This window comes from Aspergillus flavus, chromosome 6, assembly GCF_009017415.1.
Source record: "Aspergillus flavus chromosome 6, complete sequence".
NCBI lineage: Eukaryota > Fungi > Ascomycota > Eurotiomycetes > Eurotiales > Aspergillaceae > Aspergillus > Aspergillus flavus.
This window is the reverse complement of record NC_092410.1, coordinates 1,000,755-1,026,512: the sequence shown is the minus strand read 5'-3', so window position 1 is coordinate 1,026,512 and position 25,758 is coordinate 1,000,755. Positions and strand designations below refer to the sequence as shown.

The window sequence follows — 25,758 nt, the reverse complement described above, 5'->3', positions numbered from 1 at the left end:
CGCGCAGGTAGTCCATGCTGCAGACACTGTCGGGCGAATGACCGCGGTCATTCGTAGGCTGCCGTCCATTTAGCCGCCGATCTTGTCACAAACACAGCTGACACGACCACGCACTTCGATGATGCTATTTCTTTTCCACTCGGTCAATGACAAGCTTCTAAAAGCTCAACCGTGAGAACTTTGTTGCATTTATGCTTTCACGGGGACTCTTGACCCTCTGCTTTGACCTTAAGCATATACGTACTCGGACAAATCCAGGGACCCATGGGAAGTTCAATCCATGATGGATCATGCTAATTCTTACCATATCGGGTTAGTCTGGGTCCCTCTATCACGGGGACTCAATGTGGATCCCTTGTTTTAAGGCACCACATCCACATCACTCGGCTGAGAATGCATAGCCCAAATCAGATAAGGGTGTAATATCGTTGATATCTAATAACTCTCTATTTCATAAAATCATGATTCTGTCTGTCTGATAAATTCAATGCAATAAGAGTCTTCTGCAGAAGAACTCGACTACTATATCTTATGACACTCTAAATATCTTCGATCCGTTGGAGATGATCAAACATGGCCAGCGCAACGAAACATGGGAAGACCATTCGCTCGGTTACATCATGTACTGAATGCCGGCGACGGAAGCAGAAGGCAAGAATCCTACTATCCACTGCCTGACATATCATGTGCATTGGCTCTGACTGCTAAAAAGTGCAGCCGTGAATGGCCTTGCAACCAATGCCAAGCAAGGAGGTTATCCCATCTTTGTAAATTTGCATCAAAGGGACTGTCAAAGGCAACGAGGCAGCCATCAATTAACTCAAGGTTTGAATGGGGTATATCCATAATCAGACATCTCTCAACTGATGCCATTCTAGGGTGTCAGACACCGTTGAAAGGAACAATGTAGACGCGACACAAAACCCTATGAGTGACACCATCTTTCCTGTGGCAAATGGTCAGGATCTCCGGGCCCTAGGGTACCTTTCGGATAGCTTGAGTGGCCCAAAAGAGAGCATTGGTAATGCTGTAAGCTACTGCCTGACGAACGATCATCTTACCACAACCTAATCCGACAGGACAGGATTCCCATGTCATCTCGCAAACTCCACATGGGGTTACATCCGCCGAGATGGAGGATGCCCTACGGCTCATCCCTCCGAAACCTTACACAGGTACGGCCATGAAAGTCTAACAATGTGCGTTTACTTACCCGCACCTAGATATACTAGTGCAGCATTTTCTCAATGAAACGAACTATCAGTACTACAGTATATACCCCCCAACATTCTCCCGTGATTACTCTACATGGTGGTTGGGCAGGGTAAAGGGGCAGCCGTTGACTGCTGAGTTCACATGTCTTTTGTTACGTGTCTGTGCATGTTCTGCTCTTGTCCTTTTTCCAGGGGAGCGACAGAAACTAGAATCTGAATTAGGAGAAAATATTCAAAGCCTTTCAGAGCGTTACCACCATGCTGCCAGGCGACTAAGCAGCACTATCCCTCCAGGGAAAGGGGGCCTGACACAGGTGCGGCAACTATTCCTCACGGCCTCGTGGTTCAAGACCGAGGCTCTGTTCGTTGAGTCGTGGCATGCTCTTAGCTCTGCCATCCACGAAGCCCAAGAACTAGGTAATACAGACTTCTTTGTATTGAAATGGCCTTTTGCAATCATTTAGCTGACTTTCCACATTTTTGGGTAGGCTTTCACAGAAACTCTGCGAAAGTATCTATCACTGAGTTCGAGCGCGAGATGAGCAGGCGTATGTGGTGCATATTGTGCGCCTGGGACTGGTAAGTTGTAATTCTATGTCTTCATTACCGAAGAATAATTGGCTCATTCGGAAAGGCAAATGTCGCACCTGTTGTCCCGTCCCATCATTATCAATAACAATAACTCTGTTGAACTCCCCAATCTGCGGCTGGAAAGCCCCGACTCCCAAATCGAACTGCCGTCTCCGATAACACACATGGCCTTACAGTGCCGGTTAGGCCAAATGATATTGAAAATACCCGGCATGATGAATGAAAGCCTATCACCCATGCAATCTGTGTCTGTTCAAGAAGAAGTTGAAAAGTGGTTTGCCTCGTTACCGTCTGCCTTCAGGCTCATAGACCCTGACACCCGCTGGGATGACACCCACAAATACGTGGTTATGCAACGTCATCAGTTGCATGCTGTAGGCTATATGGTAAAGCTGAAACCATTAAAGCAATGCCTCGTACAAAATCTTGACCAAGGCGCGCCCAGTGTCCGGAAAGGTCACCAGTCATCTGCCATTGATTATGCGCTCAAGCTGATGGATGCGTCTCATCGATTGCTGGGCTGTATGCTGCCAATGAACGCCAAATTCTATTTCGCGCCATTTTTGATTTTTGATACAGCCTCCTTGCTATGCTCTGCTATAATTCACGACCATACTCGAAGTCTTCCTCAGCGAGAAAGGATCATTCAAGCACTTGGCGTATCTGTCAACATGCTAGGACTCGTGCGTATCACAAAAACGGGCGCTATATGCCACTCGATCCTCACCAAGCTTATTGAAGGGCTTCCAGTATCTTTGATGGAAAGAATGTCCTTGAATTACAAATACTCCGAAAATATTGACGGAGAGCATTATACAACCCCGGAGAGTCAACATGGCTCGGCATTGTTACGTGATGATGGCACACACCCGAATATAGCTGGTATTAGGAGTAGTGTAGCTCTGCCATTGGACCTTGCATCCTTCGAACCAACGAACAGCGGAATAGCTGATATAGCTGACATAGACCTGGGAACCTTCAACCAGATCTGGGATTTGGGGAACCTTGACCTCGACTTTTTTGACCCACAGCTTTCCTAACGTTCTGGTCTTCCGGGACCTTTTATTTTTACTATTAATACACACCTATGAGAACCGAGGCTGCTACAGTTGTGTATACAAATGATAATGACTCGTAAAATTACGCATTCAAGAATACCCGACGAGGTCTTTTGAAAGGTTGCCAGCTTAATAAGGCTGCGGTTCTTAGGGCAAGGCTAGTCCCAACGCGGTTAGTATAATCCACACCCACAAGCGGAGACGCGATTTTCTTTGCGGCGGGCGGCGGCGCCTTTTTTACTTTCGTTCTTTGCAACGATATTCAGCGCAGAGCCACACCATAAGGATTTGATTCTTTTGGAAGACTGTCGCCATCATGTCTAAGATCACAGTCGGTATGTATATCAATTCTACTACAAGCTAGGTCTCAGGCTTTCCAGTAACTAACCTATTCTTTTCCCTGTAACAGCCGGAGTGCGCCAGAATATCCAGCAGCTGCTGGACTACTCTCAGAATGAGAAGAAGAGAAACTTCCTCGAGACCGTCGAGCTCCAGATCGGTCTGAAGAACTACGACCCCCAGCGTGACAAGCGTTTCTCTGGCACCATCAAGCTGCCTTCCGTTCCTCGTCCCAACATGACCATCTGGTACGTGCCGTCCCGGTCGCATCGCCGTTTCGATGAAAACTTCGGAGGGAAACGGTGATGGATAGAGTAGAATGAGCGAGATGAGCTGACGAACAATGGATTATAGTATTCTTGGTGACCAGCACGATCTCGACCGTGCTAAGCACCACGGTATTGATGCCATGTCTACTGAGGATCTGAAGAAGCTTAACAAGAACAAGAAGCTCATCAAGAAGCTTGCTCGCAAGTACGATGCCTTCCTTGCTTCCGATGGTCTCATCAAGCAGATCCCCCGTCTCTTGGGTCCCGGTCTTTCCAAGGGTATGTCCACTATCTAGCATTGCTCCCGTTGAAATATACAATATGCTGACAGTTCCCACAGCTGGTAAATTCCCTACCCCCATCTCTCACGCTGAGGACATGGCCAACAAGGTCACCGATGTCAAGTCTACCATCAAGTTCCAGCTTAAGAAGGTTCTCTGTCTCGGTGTTGCCGTTGGCAACGTTGGCATGACTGAGGATGAGCTGATTGCTAACGTCATGTTGGCCATCAACTACCTCGTCTCTCTCCTCAAGAAGGGATGGCAGAACGTTGGCAGCCTTGTCCTCAAGGCTTCCATGTCTCCTCCCAAGCGTCTCTACTAAATTATTGACGCTCTCTGGTCACGCTGGGGGTTTTTTAGGAGCTTAGAAGTGGGATTGTATATGCCATAGTATCGGAAATATAACTCGCTACTTCGTTCCTAACTCGTTCTTTGTGTCTTTACTGTAGATGTAGTTCTGGTGTCGACTATCGACCGTAGTATATAAGGCTTTCATACTTGCATTAGCCATTGCTAAACGGCAATCTATCTATAAATACAAAAGGGGATGAGATCGTACAATTTTACGGCCGTGGGATGCTCATTGCATACCAGGCATTAAGTCCGTCTTGTCTAGAATCATTCCTCTCATGCCAATAAACTCCCGTAAGTTTTCCCACTCCTCTCCCTCTTCCTCGCCACGCATATAGATGTCCTTAAAACCCCATTGAAGTGCAACTCTGTCCAAAGCAGCTCGTTCCTCTTCCCGGAGCCAGCGATGCCGCAATGGGACACCAGGCAACCATGTTACCCGCTCCATCTGATCATTGGCCGTGGTGATAGCCAAGATACCCACCGACGATACACCTCCCACGTATGCAAGACTTGCAGCGAACGCAATGCCTGTAGCTGTGCTGGGATCCATGGTATTCTGGAGTGTCGCAGCCCAGGATGCAATGGCATAGCAAGCAGCCGGTGCAGCAGCCAGCCCACCTAGAGGCACGGCTGCTTTCTTAAAGACCTTCGCGCGGGCAAACGCGGGAGCGCAAAATGTATTATCAATGATCGCAAGAACGAGAGACAGGTTCCGCTGCTCGATAGCGACATCTAGAGCCATGTTGGCGAGTTCGGTGGGAATAGCACTGTTGATGTCTTTGGGATTCGCCTTGTGGAATTTTACAGGGGAGCTATTCTCCTCCGGGACCGGCTTGTGCGCATATAGATGAAAGATCTCCGGGAAATGCTCCGCACGCTTGAGTAAACTCTGAATCTTGGTGTAGCAGGCCAGTGCCTCGGGGGAAATAAACACCTTCTCATCCGTCAGAAGCTCGTAAGTGATCTCGGAGAGAGCATTGGCTAGTCGCGGGTCCGCAATTTTAGGTGATTTGGTGAGTTTTTTCGTAGCGCTCTTTTCTTCTAAGTCAAGCAGGTTAGAGATCTCATTATCGCCTTTTTTTGTTGTGTCCTGCTCTTGGTGTACAAGGGCTTCTGCGATTTTTTCACATCTTTGAAGGAGTCCCAAAATTGCTTCGTTGGAAGGCACAGAATCCAATTGTCGGAGCTCGGCTGAATCATGTGTAATCTGTCGCAAGGCATCTTCTAGATCTCGGGGAATAGTTGTCTCGGACGTGTTTGACGCAAATCGGGAAGGTATAATCTGTGTAGTAGCCCAATTGCTTTTTAGATTCTTCCTGGCCTTCCATAACCCCACGTCTCTGTTAGAGATGAATGGGCTTGTTGATGCAAAAGATCGCGTGAAGTGGGTTCGTGACCGGGGTGCCGGGGATGCGGAGGAGCGGCAGAATTGACATATCAGGGGTTGATATATAGAGGCTCTTTGACCCCTTAAAGTAATGCCTTTCATGTTAAGCAGTGAAAGTACTTTTTGGCGTTGCTTTCCAGGGTATTGAGTACGGATACGAGGACAGGCAATATGCCATTTGCGACACAAAGCGGAGTCTTACTGCCGCCGCAGCACCGCCACTAACTCCGGACGGACTCTCCACTATTGGGCAACTTAACTGATCCCATTCGCTTTGCTCCATCAGGCTACATCGACACCACTCCTTCTTCTCCCCATTCCAACGGACGTCATCTTTCTCCCTGAAAGAAACGTCAGATGGTCCCCTCGATACCGGCGGATTGATCCCTCGCGATCGCTTTTTCCCGTGATCAATAATTACCCCTCTTTCTCTCAAAGTTCAATCTTATATTCTACCTTTACCATCAACAAAATGCCTCCTCCACCACCGCCGCCGCCGCCGCCGCCCGGTGGCATGGGAGGACCCCCTCCCCCTCCCCCTCCAGGAGCTCTCCCGAGTAGGCCATCAGGCGCAGAAGCGAAGGGCCGCGTAAGACTATATGTTCGAAGCTATACCTGACAGAAGACTAATCTTTTGGCAGGGTGCCCTTCTCTCGGATATCCATAAAGGCGCACGACTTAAGAAGACTGTAACCAATGACAGATCAGCGCCCCAGATTGCCGGGGGAGGAGCGAAGTCGTCTGGTCCTCCGATAGCAGGTGCACCGCCCGTTCCAAGCATGCCGAAGCCCCCGGGTTCGGCACCACCGGTACCTGGGCAAGCAGCGAACAGACTACGAAGTGATAGCGGAGCTGGTTCAGGGGGGGACAGTAGCGCGGCTTTACCAGCAGCTCCCCAGCTGGGAGGTCTCTTTGCCGGAGGCATGCCCAAGCTACGCAGCCGAGGAGGAGTTGATACTGGAGCCAATCGAGATTCGCCATATCGATCAGAATCACAGGGCTCGTCGGCACCGAAGCCTCCCGTGTCGCCTGCTCCGAAGCCTCCAGGAGCTCGTCCTCCCCCGCTGCCTTCTTCAGAGTCTCCTCCCGCGCCTCCTGTTAACCCATTGGTTGCTGGTCTGAAGAAGCCTCCCCCAAGGCCCGCTTCGCGGCCATCATCTACTGTCTCAAATGCATCGGCCAGGTCGGCGTCAGATGCTCCACCACCTCGTGCACCACCACCGTTGCCAGGCTCAGCAAAGCCGCCTCCACCACCTCCCGTATCCTCTAGAAAACCATCAACCCCAGCTCCTCCTCCTCCTGCACCCCCTTCTACAATTCCAGCTGCGCCACCTCCACCTCCACCTCCACCTACAGCCCGGCCACCTCCCCCAGCGCCTGCGCGATCTACCCCTCCACCACCACCACCGCCGCCGCCTCCTGCAGCCTCAGCACCGCAGCCACCTAACGGAACCGCTGCTGCATCAATAGCTGTTCAAGCTGCGAGAAACGCTTTTGGGCATAGTCAGCAGACACCATCCGCCCCGCCCCCGCCCCCACCCGCTTCATCCGCCCCTTCAGCACCCCCTCCACCTCCTCCGAGTGCTCCCCCAAGCGCCCCTCCAAGTGCTCCTCCGAGTGCTCCTCCGAGTCAGCCACCATCACGCCCGTTATCGCACGAGCCTCTAGCTAGTCAACTCCCGGATCGATCTACACTAGACCCGAGCGCGTACACCCTGAGCAACGGCGGGCCGTCATCAGGGTCGAGTCCTCTAAGCTCAGCAGTGCAGGGGTTAATTCGGGTAGAAGACGTTCGGTTCAAGTTCCAGAGCGAAGGTTTACTCCCCAAGCCGCGGCCTTTTGTAGGAGGCCCCAGACGATACCGTGCTGGGCGAGGCAGCAGCGTGCCATTGGATTTGAGCGCACTGAGTGGCTAGGATATTGTTGTAGATAACAAGCAACATCGAGGCTTATCAAACCGTTTTGTGACTTCAAGTTGCATTTGTTATCGAGATAGCCAATAGGCAATACAACGAAAGCTTCTTCCTTTTACTTGCTCTTCTTTCATGTACAACTAGACACGTACATTTTTTATTAAATGAACGTTTATTATTATATTTTAGTTATCCCTTTTTTTCCCCAACAACTTTCAAGTAAAAAACATATGGACATGAGGGGCAGCCCATTTCGACGTCATCCGAGCTATTGAATAAAGATAGAGGGCCATGGGTTATCACGTGATAGAACTAATCATATCGAAGTGTCTGGCCGGAGGAGAAAGAACAAACTCATTGTTGCGACCACTGCTGTGCTGGTTCACCATAATTCGACATATCGCCTCGGATAGCATGTCATCTTGATCTTACTTTAAATGGGCTTCTGACAGCAAAATTCAACGAGGCCGGAGAGCAGCAGCCCGAATTCCCTACACGCGTCCACCACTGGTTCTGCACAGCGATAGAGCGTCACAATTCGATAGACTTCAACCCCCCAGAAACTAATTGGAGTCAATCTGTTCTTTGACTCCTGACTACGTTCTATCGACTCCCCTTTTCCGGCGGTCTCGGGTCGTGAACAATAGCTCCCGCAAGCTCTCATCGCCTTACCAGAGCTCCAGCCCGGTTCGGACCTATTCGCGCACGAGTACGCACACCGTTCCCACCTGTTCATGACAGGGAATTCTATAGCGCATCATCATGTCTCTCCACTCATATATTAATAGTAAGTGATTCAGTGACCGGTGGATCCCAGCATTATGCAGGACCGTGCTAACGCGCCGTTCCGTAATAGAAAAAGTCCTGGTTATGACCGTTGACGGGCGGACTCTCCTCGGGACGCTACTTTCTACGGATCAGTTGACTAACCTGGTTCTCCTGGATACCATCGAACGAATCATTCGCACCCCCGATGACCCCGAGCCAAGCTCTCAGATCGAGCACGGTCTGTACCTGATCCGAGGCGATAACGTGGTCGTATGCGGCGAAGTGGACGAGAAGATCGATGGTGAGATTGATTGGGCCAAGGTTAAAGGCGAGGTGGTCAAGGGTACCAAGAACGCATGAACCCTGATTTTGTACCGGTTACGATGCGAGCTTTCTTGCTCAAGGACGAACCACATCCCTTGTGCATGAGAGTAACGTTGGATGATCGAAACGTGGCATGGTGGCTAGGCTGGACTAGACCGTTTGTGATAGATCTTATTTTTTTTTTATATTTCTTCGTGGCTGAGGGTGCAACAGTCCATCAGAGCCTCATGTACAGTGCGCTTCTTGCGCACCGTGTCACGCGGAATGGCACCGCTATGGTCATTCTCCATAGCGGTGATACAGATTTGGATTGATATCGTGGCGTATTCTGCGACCATGGTGGGGCTCGGACTGGACGGCAGCTTTTTTTATTTAAAAAAAGAAAATGCGATCTTAGGTCAAAAATACTGGCGCTACGGCTCCTGGGGTTTTACTTGGTGACATCAGGAGAAAAAGGGGGAGGAGACGGAAAGGAAGAGGGAGGACAGTATGGGATGGGATGGGATGGGATAGAAACAAGGGAGACAGCAATCACAGCTCTACATTTTTTTTTCTCAGGACTACGGAATATCCGTCCTCGACAACTACGAACGCAGGAATCTCAGGAAGTGGATGATGATGAATCCTGGATCTCAACAATGTATATCGCTGTATGTGACTTGCAATTTCCGCACGTTGATTGGGGCGAGTGGAACCCAATCTGACATCCTATGCAGAGAATGCAGTCGACTCCTACCTGATTAGAGGAGCAGGGCAATGAATGACATGAGGTTGCGGTTCGATTGACTGAACGTCGTTGTCGTGTTTAGGGCTTGGCGAGAATTTCGGAAGTCGCTCAGTGAGGACTAAAAGTAAAGTAGGCAGCCAAATACTCCCACTAGTCAAAACTAGATTGGACCGTCCGTTTCACCAAGAATTTCAATTGATTGGTATGCAATTGGCTTCGCTGCCCAATTGTTTATTATTAACTGAGTTGCGTGAGGGGTTTGGAAATCTTATACTCGTCTTTTCTTTCCTTGGGGTCTTATTTTCCACTCCGCCACGATCTCATCCCCCCGTCCAAGTGGAGGGATAGAAGACTGAACAGACAACAAAAAGGAGTAAGTAGAACAAATAAACGATACTTACTCCACGAGGGATCGTCCACGGAGTACACCAACAGACCTATTAGTTTACCTCCTCCCAGACAATCTGGTAGCGCCGTTTCTTCTCTGCCGCGCGCCCCGCCCCTGCCAAGTGCACATCGCCCAACCATCTCTCTCTCTCTCGCTCCGACTTTCATTCCCCTGACCCTCCTTTCCCTACTCTCTGTCTCTCTCTCTCTCTCTCTCTCTCCTTCTCCTCTCGCTATCGCTCTTCTTCCTTGTCTGGTCTGTTATTATTTGCGGTTTGTTTGTCTTCGTCCTTTGTCCTATTCGTCCAATTGTTTTCGGTGTCGCCTGTCCCACGTATAACCTTTGGATTGCCCCGTTACTTTGGTGTTACTTTAGTTCTTTTCTCCGACGTTGTAGGTCGCTGGGCGATCTCCGTTTTTAGCTGCCTTCCCGTCCCCGCCCGCTATCAGACTATACGCCCTTCATGTTGCTGTCAGCGACACGACAAACATCGAGACATATTTACCGGTGCCCTCGGGCCTATCTGTTCTCGTGAGTGCCATAGTATTTTGGCCAGTGTCGCTATCAGTTGACCTGCGAACCTTCCTCACCGCTCCCAACCTCCCTCCAACCTCCCCAGCCCAACCATGTGGCTGTGGCGAGGCGCTCAATCGGCGGTCTTCTATTATGCCACCTGTACACCATGTGCCGAGAAAGTCGATCGCCGAAAACGTATGAAAGAAGCCGAAGCCGCTCGATCCCGTCGCGAAAAGGAGAAGAATGAAGAGATCATCGCCGACCAACCTCGGCCGTTCCCTCAACCAACCGCCTTCAGTACCAACCCCGGATGGGCCGAGGAAATTGCGTTAGGCCCTGGCCCCCCGGCAAGAAGAGGTGGCAACCGGTCTGCGCATCGTCGTACGGACAGTTGGAATACGGATGGTATCTCGGCGAACTCCTGTCATGATGTACGTGCATCGCAAAAGAAAGACAAGAGCAGCCTGATGCAACCGATTGAGGAACGGTGGAACCGCATGCGATATCAGCGCGAAGACGAGCCGTTATGGGGTGAAGAAATGGAGGTGAAGGGCTCTTCGGTTGGACTATCAGGTAGCGGGAAAGCGAATGCCCACGAACCTAGCAAATACTATATTGCACGGGTGCCTCCAGTCAACGATCTTCATCCGCCTATCGTCAGTGGACCCAAGTCTAGGGCTGAGACGCGATGGATGCTGCAACCTGTACCTAGCGCTAGGGTAATGGCCGGAAAAGATCGCTTCCCTACTCAGAAGAGTAATACCATCGACCCATCATTAACCCGCGAAAAGAGTACCAACAAAACCTCCGAACGAACCCCACTACCACCCTTATCTACTCAGAACGGTGAAAAGAAACCCGCCAGAGTTCGTCCTCCCTTCGCTCACTTCGACGACGATGATGATGACGATGACGACGATGATCCTCGACCTCTGAAGACGCCTGAGCCCAAGGATAGCCGCGAATACAGATCACCCTCTTCCCTTTCGTACGGGCGTGATGAGTCTAATTTTGTCATAGCTTCGTCTCTACGGTCGCGATCAGATTCGTCTTCGTTGGCTTCGATTGACTCCGATGACATAGAATCCCCCAGAGTCTCGATACAGTCCCCGCAGACACCGATATCCCGGCCGATGTCCAAGGAAGCCGATGATGGTAGCAAACTGTTCCGGCCGCATGTGTCGAAGACATTATCAAACCTGCATCGGGAGGACAAGAAAGTTGAATTGTTACATTTAGAGATTTCCGATCACCATGAAGAAGTCGGATTAGGTGACCTTGAGCAAATACGGCCGTGGCGCTGGAGCATGGACATATAGCCGCAGTATTCGATTCCTTGAGCAACTTTCTAGCCTCGATTCTGTTTCTTCCTCGAATTTTGATCTCAGACACTCCGATACACCTTGATACCTGGTTTTTCTCGGCGTTTACAGCAGACAAAAGCGATCATTCCGTTCCTTATCATCCCATCGATTCTCTATGCATTGGAGCAACCAGTTACCCCAGGGAAGTCCGTTGTTATGTGCATGGCAGGACCACCAGAAACGAACGTTATTATTGAAGACTTTCCGTGACTGTTGTTTTTATCCGTTGTTTCCATAACATGCAGTACCTATACATACATACCATCCCTGCAGAATTCCATCCATCCTTTCATTACCAGTGCAGATTACACTCCCTAGCTGGCATTTTCTTTTTCCGTTGTCTGAATTGTTCTTTGACCTTGGCTTTTCAAATATGCATTGTCCTGAAGCCCCATCCTCATGTTCATGTATAATAACTTTTAATATCAATTACTGCGTGTTTCTTTCATTGCGTGCGTTTTTCACGATTCAACTTGTTTTCCCTGGGGTTTTGTTGGTCGTTATACACGATATGCCATATATAATGTCTTGCACTATTCAACCGTATCTTGATAGGCCGTAAGCATGAATGCTCCGTCCAAACTTAAAATTTCCAGAGACATCTCTGTCATAAGAATGAAATTAAAAGAGACCCGGTTACGTCATGTGATTTGGAAAAGAAGAAAAAAGAGCAAGATTTGAGGTATATTGTTAATGTGCAAATGATGGGATTTAGCCAATATATCGCGAGCGTATAGCCAGTACACAATGATTGAACTCCATGTGGGGAAACGGATTCCGGACCAATGCTGAGAAGATGAACGAAAAAAAAAGGATCATATAATGATAGAGATAGAGATGCTTTCGGTAGCCCATAAGAAACATGTCATGAGTACGTAGCACACATGCGCATCAACTCAGTGGCCCATTTGGAATTTATTTTCTTTCTGTCTTTCTGCCTTTCTCGCCTACCATTTTCCGCTTTCGATTGGGTCCTGTTTAGTAGACCTTCTTCTTCTCATCCATACTTAGTTGACCGGGGCCCATGTTGACCAGAAGTAAGAGACCGCCGCTATAGAATATGGTTAGTGACTGCGATTCACAATGCTACGAGGCAAGTCTAGGTGCAACTTACACAATAGACAAGATCTGGAAGAAATCGTACTTGGCGAAATCCTTGTGGGGGTGGTGGGGGTGGAGCTAGGAGGCCGTTAGTTACTAGCTACACAAACGTCGTTCAAGGTATACATACGGTCCAGAAGTTGTTGACTAGAATGTTGAAGACACTCAGCAACACCACCAGGATGATAGCGCTCCACTTAGCCTTGAATCCCACAATGACCATGACGCATGCGACGAGGCCAAACAAACTGACCAGAATGCGCCAGAAGCTCCACTGGCCGGAGAACACAAATCCGACGAAGAGGAAGATGAGCAGGACACGACCAGCGAACTGAACGTACATCTTGCGGTCCTTCTCATCAAGCTGGGGCAGACCAGCCGGGACGAACTTCTTGCGCACCCATGAGTCGGAGAGAACCATGAGGAGACCGCCAATAACACTCAGGTTGCGCAGGAAGAAATTGAGATCGAAGATGAGTCCATATCCGAGGCCCTGGGTGACAACGACACCCAGCAGGCCGGCGACGGCGATTTCAGTATGTTTACGAGCAATGACCAGGAATGAGCATATCGACATTGCGAGCACATTGAGGATGAGGAAGGTGTGTGTGATGCCCCACGGAACTGAAGATGGTTAGACTGGAGGCACTAGGGCTCACTGCGCAGCAATGATCACCATTGCTGCGGGTGGCGAGAGTAAGCTTACTTTTGCGGTACTCCCGCAGGTAGAGAAGCTGGTCGCTCCATTGTGTGATGATTCGCAGACTGTCCTCAATGAAAGTGACGACGATCAGGAAACGGCCAATGGCTGGGAGATACCTGTAGACGGAAGAAGACACAGTGTTAGCGGTGTGAGTCCAACACTATCATTCCGACTATTGTTCGTGTCTCTCTTGTCGCGCTCTGGGAGAACAACAGAACGAATTGAGAAACATTTCAGAGATACCACGTACGGTTTAACGGGGTCTGCCAACGTGTCCAACCAATCCTCAATCTTGCTGGTCTGTTCCCGAATGGCATCCAAGGGGCTAGGGTCACTTGTAGCATCTGCGCGACCAGGTCCCCCGAAGGGATTTTGGTGGCCGAGATTGTATCCCGCGGTGCCGCGGATCTGCGCCATAGCGAAAGTTGTTGTTTAATGGGACGAGGGAATTCGAGCCAGTAGGAGTATGAGAGATGTACCGAGAATAGGAACCTCGGGAGCTAGCCACGAGGGGTCGGTAAACAAGAAATAAAGAAAGAATTGGTAGAGGATGAAAATAAGTGACAATCAGAATAGACGAGACTTCCGAGAGAGGAGAAGAGAAAGAGAAGAAGGGAGGGAAAGGACGAGTAAATAGCAGAGAAGACCCAAAGAACGAATGAAGCGAAAGAGAAGAGGACAAAACAACAAGTTGCATCCGTTGGTTCGTTGCCCGTGACTTTACGTCGGCCCTGCAGTTCAGGCCACGATGACCGGAACTCGCTGCTAGTCCCTATGGGGCATGGTTGCCAAGCCATCTCAAGGGGTTCTCTGACGACATTTGCAGAACGAGAAGATCCCACACTTCCTCCTGCAATTATAGTTCTTTCGTCGAGAGAATCAATTCTATTTTTAAAAGTCCGTCGCAACTTTGGGCTGGCAACCACCCTTGTGTTTCGTCCCAGACGAACCCCCAATGGTGGATCATTCGTGATACAGCCTACTTCCTACCAGACTACCAAGTACGAACATACATGAGATACCACACGGATCCCCACTACATATCAGGGACTATATTGATCGTCATTCCCAAAATGGCCCATTCCTCCCCGGATTAAGAACCATGATGGATCCAAAACAAATACATCCAGCCAAAAAAAAAAAGGCGGAGAACGTATTAAAACCCAGATCCAGGGAACAATAAACACGACACTCAAAAGTAAATAAGTAATTATTAAACACAACGAACTCAGCCCATCCCGGCACAAAGAAAAGGCCAGGTGGCTGTTGCGGAGACGAACCATTGCAGATCTTGATCCATGCTCCCCTTCAAGGCCTCCACTGTGGTCATCCATGCAAAATGCCGGGTCCTCAACGCAGGGGCATTGGATCAAGCAAAGGAATGAAGGCCTAGTCCACAAACAAATCATTCGGGAAAGGATATAATAAGTAATAAGCATGGTATTGTTGGGAAAACCCGGAATCCGGTCATAGATCAAACGTCTTTTCGTCCATAATTATCGATCAGATAACAAAATGTGTTATAAAACAAAACAAGAAGAATTTGAGAATCCGAGCAGTACATAAATGAGAAAAGTAAAAGGAAAAAGAAAATGTTACACGGCTCTATTTTTTTAGGAGGGTTTTCTTTTCTTGGATTTGGGTGGTTGAGGCTGATGTTCCCTGTGCTGACGTCGCAGAAGGAATCAGACACCTCGCCGGCTGCGCGGTGCATTTTTAGTGTGATAAAAGACCCCGAACGCCGAAGCCATGAATAATACATACAGTGAAATCGAAAAGATTTCCATGAGAAAAAAAGCCCAAAAGATACACCCCAACCATGTATCTTTTCAGTTCTTCAAGAAGCTCAAAAGGCCGCTCAAGCAGCCCAATCGGAGTCGAGAGGATGTCCCTTCTTTCCGGAGCGGAGGACATCAGGAAGGTAGGTAGGAGTGATCTTCACCTTGGGCTCAACAGGTGCAGGTGCGGGTGCGACCGGGGTGGGCTGGTCTTCAACAGCGCTGACTTCGCTGTCATCGGCTTTGCCGCCCTTCTTCTTGATCTTCTTGCTAGACACGGTGGTCCACTGATCCTCCCCGTTCTCTGCGCCGAGAATGCGCATCTGCTCCTCCTCGGATGGGAGGCCCTGGTCCCATTCCTTGGAGGATGCGGCAGCGGACGACTTTTCAGGCTCAAATGTGTCCAACAGGTCAACCTTAGGGCCCGGAGCGGTCTTGTGGATGCCGTTGGTAACATTGCCGTTGGTAACCTTGTTCACGCTCTGAGTCTGCCAGGCATTAGGTTGAGTAGCCGGCTTTGACTTGGCGGCTTCGCGGCGCTCAGATTCGCGAGCGGTGTGGAGCTGCTTCTCCAGCAGTTTACGTCTCTCCTCCTCAGCTTCCTGAACCTGCTGCTTGCGAGCTTCATTCTTCAGTCGCTGTTGGCGCTGCTTCTTGGTTTCGACCTGCTTGAAGGATTGGGGTTTCTGTTTCTTCTTCTGGGAGTCCGAGTCCAAAGAGCCCGTCACACGGAGCACCGACGCTGCTGGGGCAGGAGCCTCGAGCATGTCAGAAACATATCCAGCAGCAGAGGTACTGGCATTAACCTGGGGGGATCCAGCTGGAGAGAGGTCATCATCCGCCTCGGCTCCGGTGGTGGATGAGGTACGAGTGGAGACACGGGAGGCAGATCGTTCGTTGTTGCTGGCGGGCTGGCTGGATGATCCCTTCTTGTTCTTCTTCTTTTGAGCCTTGCTGCCACTGTTGCCTTCCTTGCTGCTTTCCTTAAGGGGAACACCGTTCTTCACAGCAGCAAAGCGCTTGGCCATCTCTTTCTTGTCGATCTCCTCATCTGCCACTTCGACCTCCTCGATCTTGGGGGTCTGCACTGGCTTTTCCTCAGCCTTAGCGGGGGCAGGAGAGGGTTCCGGAGACTTCTTAGTCTTCTTCTTGGGTTTCTTCGCGCTCACCGCGCTCTCGGCCTTTTCCACGATGGGTTTTATGGGGGCTTTAGTTTTGGGGACAGGGCCATTGTAGTACCAGCCCAGGCCACCTGCTACCACGAGCAGGATAGCCCAACTGAGGTAAGGATTCATCATCGTCAAAACTATAACCAGTTTGCGTTAGTCAATGACACACCACGATAAATTATTGACTCTTGCGGGGGCTAAGCATACGCTTAAAGTGTATTCCTGAGATAACGTAGCAAAATCGTGATCAGAGTCAAATAAGATACGTTTCAAATGATAATCAAGGCTCGTCTTTGTGACAGAAGTCCACGCGCGTAATGGAACTTGGCGCAAGCAGTGATTGCAAGAATCCGGTGAGGGTAGCTGCAAAGGGGGCGGAAGAAACACTAGGGAAAATGTGAAAAAAGGTAGCAAGCGATCTCTCGCGGGTCGTTAATTCAGCTTCAAATCATTAGGCTGGGGGGATGACGACACAATGGGTGGTTGGAAGAAGGGGAAAGCCAAATTTCAGCTTCTCCGAAAGGCCAGATTGCGTCGCAGCGCGGATACCGGTTGATGAGTTGCTGTAGGTCTTGTCTGGAGCAAGTCAGGCACTTCTTTAGAAGGCTATTTGAATGATCTCGAAGCGCTTCAGCTCTTTGTGGGTAACCAGACCGAGGCTGGGGTTGAGCTACGGTGTCGAGTGCGCTTCGAGGGCGTTGGGAGGCGAAAAAAGCGGGAGTCAACCAAGGAACATCGAACCGCCTAGCAACCTCAACCAAACCGTGGAGGAGGAATTGACAATGGGCGGGACGAATTGCGGTCGGACGAAAATGGGGGGAAGAGGGAGATATAGGGGAGGGTGAAGAGGAAAGGAGGAGGTGAAGGAGGAAGTGGAAAAGGCCGCACGAGTGGTAGAAGAGGACACGCTTGAGATGAAGGGGTGACCTTTCTTACTAGTGGTCATCCGGCAGTGAATTTAATTACCTACTGGCGAATATTAATTCAATGGTCTGCGCGCCAACACCCGCACCCTCCATCTGTTTTTCTCCACTTCCACCGAGTCTGATAGCACTTGATTTACTTGGTACTTGGTCTTTGTACATATTGTTCATGGCGGTGGCGTTTGAACAAGGATAGTGTCTAGGTTTCCTACTCTTATTTGTCTCTTTTCTTTACTCTTTTCCCCTTTAATTGGCAGTAAGTTTCCACCGTCCGTACTGACACTAATGACCCAATTGGAGTCAACAAAGGATTCTTATCCAGTTAGCGAACGGAGCTAAGAGGTTCCAGAAACAATTGGTCATAAAACAAGAGAATGGAGATAGTATCAGTATCAATGACTACCTCCGTCACCAGGGGCAAATTACTCTGCGCGGGGAGAGATCTTCAACCAATCCCCATTCAAACCCCTGTCGATGGACGTCTAGACAAAAGTTTGACGGCGGATTCTCGTGTGCGCGAATGATGTTCAGCGATTCATGTCCATTGTTGCTTCACTACCTCCATACATGCATGTAATTGGTGGTATTCTCATTACGTTGCAGATGACACCCACTGAAAGAAAGCGGAGAAACATTACCGTACAGGCCGGTATTAGTGATTAGCAGTATCAGTACGGAATACCCCGTACCTGAATAGGTACTCTACGTATGGTACGGTACCATGCCGACTTAGGAACAGGCCACATCGCCTCAATTCTAGTGTTTACCCGTTTCTCAATATCATTCGTACACCGAGATTCACAACGAAGGAAAGGAATTCAATCCAGCGCTTCAACAAATAAATCCCTTGCAGGGGGCCGACCATTCATGCCACGCGAAAAGAGGCATCCCAACCTCATGCACTCAGGGTACGTATGTATGTACAAGGTGCCACGAGGCTTCCTCGAGTCCGCAGCATCTTTCTTACTGAGACCAAGTCGACCTTGGCTGCCTGCTTAAGAGTCCCTAAATGTAACGTCGTCCAACCCTACTTCGGGAGGACCATGGAGGAACTTGACAAATAGCACGTTGAGGAACCGCTAATAGTCCCGATGGCTGTCGCTAGCCGGCTTAGAGGCTTGGGGACCGTGGAGCTGTGTATTTGAACCCCCTTGATTGACAAAAGTTCCCTGACCATCAAAGAATATTTCTACAGGCTGTTCAACCCCGTGGTAATTCTGAATTCGGTGTTATTACCCCGTAACGCATCGCGAAGTTGGTCTAACCATATCTGGGTTAGTTTACTGCTGACTCGGGACGGTCCAATCACGGTATCGTTCCGAGTCGTCAGTTGGAGGGAAGTATAGTAAATAGATATATATAGTACGGAGTACTAGTAGTGGGATAATTGTAGGGCATATCAATGCTTCTTTAACTGCGAGGCGTTGGGAAGTTCGTCTGATACACTAACTCTGGCGCATCAATATTATCCGATAATACCCTACTACTTCTTGAGTACTGTACCTGAGTGTCCGGCAGGAATACCTGGTCAATGACTAAGGCAATCCCCAATCATGGTGGAGAACCAGTGATAACGAATGGAAGCCAAGACCATCCCACTTTGGCTCCAAATCATCTTTCTCCGCCATAAAGCCAGTATTAAGAAATTTTGTTCGCAATATTCGATCTTTTTCGTTCGTAGTCACGGTTAATCTTCAAGATAAAAGCTTAGATCATGGCACCCAAGAAGATCATTATCGATACTGACCCGGTAAGTGAGAGTATATATATGTTTACCCCGCTGAGCAAGGTACTGATCTGTAGTCCCATAGGGGATCGATGATATCCTCGGTCTTCTACTCGCTCTGTCCGCAACACCAGAGGAAGTTGAAGTCCTGCTTATCTCCTTGACCTTCGGCAACATTGAAGTAAGAAGGTAAATGCTATCCTTCAGATATCCCAGAGATCAGCACTGATATGACTAGCTGTCTTCGCAATGTCGTCTCGATGTTCCATATCCTCGAACGAGAGATGCAATGGCGTCGGGAGCAGGGCCGTCCTGAAGGGTTTGGTGCCCTGCGTGCTGCCCCGCCAGTCGTTGCGGTTGGTGCCGAGGATCCCCTCGAAGACCAGAAGATGTTGGCGGACTACTTCCGTACGTTTCTCGGTCCTTTTAATCTGCTTGGTGATTTGTACGAGGCTGACTTCTTGTAGATGGAACCGACGGTCTGGGAGGAATCCATACCAGTGTATGTTAGCGTGCTACTTCTCTACCTCGCCATAGCCTTACTGATTGATGCCACCAGCACCCCCACCTGACTCCTAAGGAGACCTGGGAGCATCTCTTTGATCCTTCTGCTGATCCAGTTGAAGTTGAGCCCGTTCCGACGGGCAACCCTTCACGCCCGTCATTCATCCCATCCAAGCGTCGGGCACACGAGGAGATACTCCGTGTTTTGCGCGAAAATGACCCAGACACCGTCACTCTGGTGGCAGTCGGACCTTTGACTAACCTCGCATTGGCCTCTGCGGCTGACCCAGAGACATTCCTGCGTGTCAAGGAAGTGGTGGTGATGGGCGGGGCTGTCAACGAGCCCGGTAATGTAAGGACATTTTCCCTCGAACGGAGTCGGTACGAAAGACTGACACCGCACACAGGTAACCCCGGCCGCTGAATTCAACGCCTACGCCGACGCATTCGCAGCAGCACGGGTCTATGCTTTGACATCCCCCTCGCCCAAGACCACCATCCCAACGAACTCAAGTCTACCAGACTACCCCACCAATCTTAGCAAGCAGCTCACCCTGCGCATCTTCCCGCTGGACATCACACTCCGCCACGGCGTCTCGCGTGGCCAGTTCCGCAAGGCAGTCACCCCACACCTGGAGAAAGGCTCGCCGTTGGCCGAGTGGGTGTCAGCCTTCATGGCTCACACTTTCCACACGGTCGAGAAGCTGCATACGGGCCGGGTGGGTGATGATGTCGAGCTCAGTTTGCATGACCCTGTCTGTGTGTGGTATGCCATTACCGCAGAGGATGAGAAGTGGAAGCCCTCCGCGACCTCTCCAGAGGATATCCGAATCGAGACCACTGGACAGTGGACCCGGGGTCTGTGTGTCGTTGACCGACGGAACAGACATCGCATCGAAGGTGATGAGGAACACTCTAGCGACCATGGTCTCTGGTTGAGCTCGAGAGCCGGAAACCGTGTGTGGAGAATGGATGCTTCGCCGGTCGAGGATAATTTCGGGGCTGTTCTCCTTGAACGGTTGTTTACTTGAAGTGACGGTATTGTTCGAGGAAGGCTAGAATGTACATACGATTATATAAATGTCGTGGGCTGATAGAATTGAAGTATATATCTGTTGCCTCCGAACTTCCACAGATACAGGATAGGCTCTCTCCTGTAGGCCATGGTATGTGAAGTCAAAACAAAAGATAAACAACAACCAACAACAACAACAATGATAAAAAAGAAAAACATACAACAGGAGGGATTCGCTGGTGGTCACCCACCCAACTACTAACCTCCCGGCGTGTGGCTTAAGTACGGCTGAGCGGACGGGAAGCCCTGTTCTCCACACCCTATGGTCGTATGTATTGGTCTTTTCTACAGCTGATGATTATATAGCGTACTTTCCATATCTTCAGTCGAAGGATAACAGAAACAAGTTCAGTCGTCAAGGAATGTTATCAATGGCACTCTGGTAGGTGTAGAAATCAAGCTTTGGTGACAGTTTTGTAGCCGCCACAAATTCTTGCCAGAAACCTACATCGTCCATGACAACAAACCAAGACGATGATGTGGTTTTCTGTTGTATACTCGGTGGAGGCTTGTCTCGAAGCTTCGCCGTCAAGATGGAATGCAAGCAATTGAGTCTAGACTAGCTGAATTGATTCTCGGTCTAGTCTTGCGAGGGGCTAAAATAATCTCGCTCGCTCTCTCTCTCTTCTCCTTTGAGAAGAGTTTGCGGTTTTAGAATGGTGTCGCTCAATAATATTGATGCGCTATCCCACGTAGTATGACATATTGCATAGATAAATCGTGAAACATCAGGTATAATTTGGCTACTCAATGTTAGCAATGCCTTGAGCTGGTGTTTGCCAGTCGACGGCAGTCATTAACATTCCACGTCTCAATTAGATGCATTGACTGGAATTCTGGGCCTGTAGGGCGTTGATAAGCCGTCATCTCGAACTATAAACTATCCCTATTGGTCGGATAATACTTAGCACGGGCACTATTAAATGTGTGCCCAGTTTGGGAGACGATGCGCCCAAGAATGATATCAATGCCATATCTGGTCATCTACCTCGATGAGAGAATCTGGCAAAGGGCATAGGAATGCGGAGGGACTTGTAGAAGGCTAGACGAGGGATACGTTTGTTTGTAGAAAGCTTACCTTCGTGGAAAGAGGAGGTCTATATAAGGAGAGTTGCTGAGAGGTATTGTCCTTACTGAATCTACCTGAATATTGTTTGGAAGGAAGAAAAGTCAATTGAACAAAGCACATCTTCGCAGCTGCTATCGGACTCCCCCGATCATTTAATATCTACAATGAACAAGCAAAGCCTCCTTAACGCACTCGTTGGCATCCTCAATTCGACCTCTATTCTTCGCACGGGGGTTCAAGAGCCCAGTACTAGTGACAGCACGAGTCTCCATGCGACGCCAACAAACGTGACACTGAGTGCCACTGGGGTGTCAAACTGTACTCAGGCCTGCGCGCTAGGCGGGCTGGTTTGTGTTGTGGCCCTTCCTCATGAAGCGAACTTTTGGTACGTGGCTTTGGTTCGGTTTTTAAAAGCGCACTATATTCCGCACAATGTGAGACGATCGCTAACAGTGGCGTAGCTGGGACTCATTCTCCGGGTGTAATAAGCGTTGCTAGCCAGTGGCAAAAAGATGGGGGTGGATTTGCAATACTACAAGCGCAGTGACTCGCTGTAAAGTTCTCCGGAAGGATTGGGGAAGATCCACTGGTTGAATGAAGGGTGCGCACGTGCTTCGATGCCCGTCTGGATGGGCGATTCGCCGTCGGACTAGGTACTTGGGGTATCATAGGGGATTAAGGGGTATATGGGGTTGTGCAATGCAGGAGGGAACCCATCTGGATTTCATAATGTGTAATGCAATATACATGGATAGAGCGGAGAGTCCTTTGTTGGATTCATCTCATTTCTTCTTCAATTGCTGATGTCGCACCGGAAGTGGAAAGGAGAAAGAGGACACATGCCATGCAGATGTACATCAGGATGTCTGCGGTGTAACTAGTGGTAACCGTCGGGACTGGGGATGTTTAACTCGAAGGAACCTTTAAAGTGGTAGTACCAATCAGCATGGCCGTTCTACCCTCATGGCTCCGTTCCCAAGATCCGCAGAGGGAGGGGTTGTTGCAAATGGAAGGATCACTGTACTGAAACCAGGGAGTAAGAAGAGTGAAGCTGAGCACGAGCCCCAGAGCGATAGGAGAGTTGGCTCTGGCCAGCCCAAGTCTCGTGCCCCCCTTCCCGTGATCCCCTACTACCCTGACCCAATCAGAAGGGGAAATGGTACCACGTGGGCTCTTCAAGCACGCGACACCAGTCTTGGAGGTCAACCTAAAGCAACAGCTTCCTTCAGTCCCAATTCCCAGTCCCGTCGATCATCCAGCTACTTGTAATTTTATCGTCGCAATCCCACTCCCATCTACACTCAAATATCCTTTCCGGCTCTTTCCCGTTGCTCTCCACCATGCCGGTGCCTCTTGGATCCGTTTATCCAATTTATTCCTGTTCTATTGGGTAATCTCTCCCCATGTATCCGTACCTTTAAGGGAGATAAACACTCCCCTCTCGCTCTTATCTACCCCCTTTGCCTGCTGATTCCTTGTCTTACCTACCTGTTCGTCCTTCACTGACTGCATTGTCCACTCCACATCTCTTTATCACTCATACGAGACGTTACAACCCCCAGTCTTGTCCTACATAGTCCTACTATAGTCCTACTATACTGGTCTAGTCCTCATTTCTGTCTCAGTTCTTCCTTTCTCTTGCAAAGCGAAGCGTCACCAGACCGCCCAGGAGACAATCACGTTTCCTCTGGACAGAAGAGATGTCACGTTCTCGTCTTCCACCCACTCCGGCAATGTCGGGAGAGTTGATAGTCAAGGACCAAGTGTCCGTGGATGCTGTCGACTCATTTGCATTGCCGCCAGCTGCTATGAGTCCGGCCAAGATGGAAAGTGCCAGTCGCAGGTCATCGAAGTCGGACCAGTCGGCTTATTTTCCTGCTTCCCCAACTTCCCCAAATCTCAATATGGGACGCGGTGCGAATCCTCCCCGTCAAACGGGTATCAAACGACCACTAGAAGACTTTGATCTCCCACCCCCTCCCACTCGCACCCGCAAAATCATCCAAATGAAGCCCAAGACACAGACTCAAAGTCAAGCCAAGCCAGCACCCACAACTAATAAGCCCTCCAAGGAAAGTGGCAAAAGCACCTCAAACAATAACAATGTGTCCCCTGCCACTTCCAAGAAGAAACAGCCTAGTGCTACGAGCGCTGCCGGTCGAAAGATTGCTCGCAAGACGGCACATAGCTTGATTGAACGGCGAAGGAGGTCCAAGATGAATGAAGAATTTGCAACCTTGAAAGATATGATCCCAGCTTGTAGAGGTCAGGACATGCACAAGCTTGCCATTCTGCAGGTTGGTCGTCACTGGCAATACATATCCTGTTTTGTTAACTAACGGGTCTTGGCCTCTAGGCAAGCATTGACTACGTCAATTACCTAGAGCAATGTATACATGATCTTAAAACTGCGGGTGACAGCCACATGGCTGCTCCCCAACGCATGCCACCTGCTCCTCCCTCGCCGTCGTCACCCGAGGTTCTAGGGGAAGTGGCCGGCAGTACATACTCGGCTTCCGTGTCCCCCGACATACTTCCTAGCGGATGTGCTACCAACGTAACCTCACCGGCATTTTCGCCTCGCAGTCGTATCCCCTCAACAAGCACAGCTATAGATTTCTCTTCGATCCTGCCGAGTCCAGCGTTGGGTCCGACTCACCCTTGCGACAGCACTCTACGGTCGTCCCGTGGATCCTGGGCAGCAACGTCAACCAACCCCTCGCCGGTGCTCCAACCACAGATTCGTCATGCGTCTTCAGCAGAGATGGACCATGAAGCATCGGCTGCACTGCTCATGTTAAATCGGGATTGTCGCGGTAGTGTAGGCTCGGTGCATGAAGAGCATGCCAAGCCTATCCCTGGAAATCGTCAGTACTCCTTACAAGACACTCAAAGGAAGATCGGAATGAGTGTCAAAGATTTATTAATTTCGTAGAGCTTTATTTGCAGAGCCGGCAGCTGAGACTTGATAAGGATTAGAGGAATCTGTATCTGAAAAGAAAAGCGCCCTTTCCCTTTTGCCATCAACCCTTGAAAGTCTATGGGTTACTGCTTTGCATTGGACGACTGGAAAATGATTAATGCCATATAATGTGTATCACCAATTAACGAGTGCGGTGGTTGATTGTGTGCTTATGACTAGGACTACCTTTCACCAGTGGACATTTCGCATCAAGGCAAGATCCATTATTAGGGAGCTTTGACCGCAATATAAAGAATGAACTCTCCATGAAGTCAGTCTAGTGACAAACATGGGAGAGAGAAAAAGGCTGTCTACAAGCTAGTAGGCTGAGTAGTAGTATACTCCGTAGTGCTCATACAAAGGACCAAAATCCTATCCCTCGGCCAATCGACCAGGACTTCCAATGAGGAAACGGAGATTGCCCACGCATGTTTGCCTTCCCAAAGGAGTTACACACCTTCACACCTTCCCAAGGATCGGATTTGGCCACGACCTGCGAGAATGCACGCCGAGTCTTCTGACTGCAACCATCCAATCAGAAGACTTGCCGCGTTCCCGGCGCACCCTCCCTCGGAGATGTTAATTAATCGTAGGTCATATCAGACATCCATGGATGGTTCGTTCGTTACGTACCCCGCACTCGGAATTCTTCTCTTCTTTCTAGACGTGTTCCAGCCCGTTCTACACAGTAGGCCCTTTGGGGATCAAGTGGTCTGCGAATCCAACAGGGAAGGATTACCGAAATGTAAAGAAAACATCATGACCAGAGATGCACCCGCGGACAAAAAGTTTGATGGGTGAATAATAGGATCCGACTCCACTTTGGGTTAATATGACGTTTGTGAGAAGAAGATCCCCCAAACGCTACGTCCTTCTTATCTTCTACTCCCATCAATAACTGGTAATTAGTTTACCACATCTAATGAATAAACGGTTGCCTGTGTACACACAAGACTGTACGACACAAATTGTACTGTAGTAGGTGAGAGGCAAGTTCATACTATAATTAGCCTCCCATTGCTTGAACCTCATGACGGTGATCATTTCCGCGCCAAGGCGCATTATGCACTGTGTACCCTTATCCGATTCCGGTCAGATCCTTCGTAATGACGGGGCTTTACCATACGCAGGGCTTAATTGGTAGAGCAAGTCAACCTTACTCATTCCACGCCACCCGAATCGGCTGGCTGTGTAGCATCAACGAAGGTACGCACATTAAGTTGTGCGAGACAACGTGATGATTCATGTACTGAGT

General features: G+C 49.6%; 11 protein-coding genes across 11 annotated transcripts; 8 read left to right on the top strand and 3 right to left on the bottom strand.

Annotated features, from left to right (window-relative positions):
- Nucleotides 1-371: 371 nt before the first annotated feature.
- Nucleotides 372-3,059, top strand: F9C07_2168228 (uncharacterized protein). Its single transcript, XM_041294151.2, has 7 exons — nt 372-651; nt 713-825; nt 879-1,029; nt 1,085-1,175; nt 1,224-1,631; nt 1,703-1,793; nt 1,849-3,059. Exons 1-7 carry the CDS (start codon nt 574-576, stop codon nt 2,843-2,845), a joined length of 1,929 nt encoding a protein of 642 aa, XP_041149443.2. The 5' UTR covers nt 372-573; the 3' UTR covers nt 2,846-3,059.
- A 120-nt stretch (nt 3,060-3,179) lies between these two features.
- On the top strand, nt 3,180-4,074 carry F9C07_8224 (60S ribosomal protein uL1; the record flags this gene model as incomplete). Its single annotated transcript, XM_041294160.2, has 4 exons — nt 3,180-3,198; nt 3,273-3,450; nt 3,557-3,750; nt 3,812-4,074. The coding sequence occupies 4 exons, from the start codon at nt 3,180-3,182 to the stop codon at nt 4,072-4,074; spliced, it is 654 nt and encodes a 217-aa protein (XP_041149445.2).
- A 258-nt stretch (nt 4,075-4,332) lies between these two features.
- F9C07_2109246 (uncharacterized protein) lies at nt 4,333-5,595 on the bottom strand (the record flags this gene model as incomplete). The annotated part of the gene is made up of 1 exon (XM_041286930.1): nt 4,333-5,595. One exon carries the CDS (start codon nt 5,593-5,595, stop codon nt 4,333-4,335), a length of 1,263 nt encoding a protein of 420 aa, XP_041149446.1.
- Nucleotides 5,596-5,965: 370 nt separating this feature from the next.
- F9C07_8222 (putative proline-rich, actin-associated protein Vrp1) lies at nt 5,966-7,409 on the top strand (the record flags this gene model as incomplete). The annotated part of the gene is made up of 2 exons (XM_041294161.1): nt 5,966-6,082; nt 6,135-7,409. 2 exons carry the CDS (start codon nt 5,966-5,968, stop codon nt 7,407-7,409), a joined length of 1,392 nt encoding a protein of 463 aa, XP_041149447.1.
- A 759-nt stretch (nt 7,410-8,168) lies between these two features.
- F9C07_2235384 (small nuclear ribonucleoprotein) lies at nt 8,169-8,534 on the top strand (the record flags this gene model as incomplete). Its single annotated transcript, XM_041294162.1, has 2 exons — nt 8,169-8,193; nt 8,263-8,534. 2 exons carry the CDS (start codon nt 8,169-8,171, stop codon nt 8,532-8,534), a joined length of 297 nt encoding a protein of 98 aa, XP_041149448.1.
- Nucleotides 8,535-9,420: 886 nt separating this feature from the next.
- Nucleotides 9,421-11,657, top strand: F9C07_1742508 (uncharacterized protein). Its single transcript, XM_041286925.2, has one exon. The coding sequence runs from the start codon at nt 10,240-10,242 to the stop codon at nt 11,446-11,448; it is 1,209 nt and encodes a 402-aa protein (XP_041149449.1). The 5' UTR covers nt 9,421-10,239; the 3' UTR covers nt 11,449-11,657.
- Nucleotides 11,658-12,471: 814 nt separating this feature from the next.
- Nucleotides 12,472-13,714, bottom strand: F9C07_8219 (putative cargo transport protein; the record flags this gene model as incomplete). Its single annotated transcript, XM_041294149.1, has 5 exons — nt 12,472-12,544; nt 12,608-12,672; nt 12,725-13,218; nt 13,301-13,413; nt 13,548-13,714. 5 exons carry the CDS (start codon nt 13,712-13,714, stop codon nt 12,472-12,474), a joined length of 912 nt encoding a protein of 303 aa, XP_041149450.1.
- A 1,441-nt stretch (nt 13,715-15,155) lies between these two features.
- F9C07_8218 (uncharacterized protein) lies at nt 15,156-17,190 on the bottom strand (the record flags this gene model as incomplete). Its single annotated transcript, XM_041286931.2, has 2 exons — nt 15,156-16,381; nt 16,986-17,190. The coding sequence occupies 2 exons, from the start codon at nt 17,188-17,190 to the stop codon at nt 15,156-15,158; spliced, it is 1,431 nt and encodes a 476-aa protein (XP_041149451.2).
- A 1,691-nt stretch (nt 17,191-18,881) lies between these two features.
- On the top strand, nt 18,882-20,428 carry F9C07_8217 (inosine-uridine preferring nucleoside hydrolase; the record flags this gene model as incomplete). Its single annotated transcript, XM_041294163.1, has 6 exons — nt 18,882-18,917; nt 18,979-19,082; nt 19,132-19,301; nt 19,361-19,395; nt 19,453-19,749; nt 19,805-20,428. 6 exons carry the CDS (start codon nt 18,882-18,884, stop codon nt 20,426-20,428), a joined length of 1,266 nt encoding a protein of 421 aa, XP_041149452.1.
- Nucleotides 20,429-22,504: 2,076 nt separating this feature from the next.
- Nucleotides 22,505-22,810, top strand: F9C07_8216 (uncharacterized protein; the record flags this gene model as incomplete). Its single annotated transcript, XM_071511742.1, has 1 exon — nt 22,505-22,810. The coding sequence occupies one exon, from the start codon at nt 22,505-22,507 to the stop codon at nt 22,808-22,810; it is 306 nt and encodes a 101-aa protein (XP_071367712.1).
- A 431-nt stretch (nt 22,811-23,241) lies between these two features.
- On the top strand, nt 23,242-24,476 carry F9C07_2109239 (putative HLH transcription factor; the record flags this gene model as incomplete). The annotated part of the gene is made up of 2 exons (XM_041294164.1): nt 23,242-23,838; nt 23,898-24,476. 2 exons carry the CDS (start codon nt 23,242-23,244, stop codon nt 24,474-24,476), a joined length of 1,176 nt encoding a protein of 391 aa, XP_041149453.1.
- Between the last annotated feature and the right edge of the window lie 1,282 nt (nt 24,477-25,758).

Excerpts from the sequence above, each read along its gene's own strand:
- F9C07_2168228 (XM_041294151.2), top strand. The coding sequence starts at position 574 with ATGGCCAGCGCAACGAAACATGGGAAGACCATTCGCTCGGTTACATCA. Across the intron at positions 652-712 it reads GCCGGCGACGGAAGCAGAAG|TGCAGCCGTGAATGGCCTTG; the intron begins GCAAGAATCCTA and ends ACTGCTAAAAAG. Across the intron at positions 826-878 it reads CAGCCATCAATTAACTCAAG|GGTGTCAGACACCGTTGAAA; the intron begins GTTTGAATGGGG and ends ATGCCATTCTAG.
- F9C07_1742508 (XM_041286925.2), top strand. The coding sequence starts at position 10,240 with ATGTGGCTGTGGCGAGGCGCTCAATCGGCGGTCTTCTATTATGCCACC.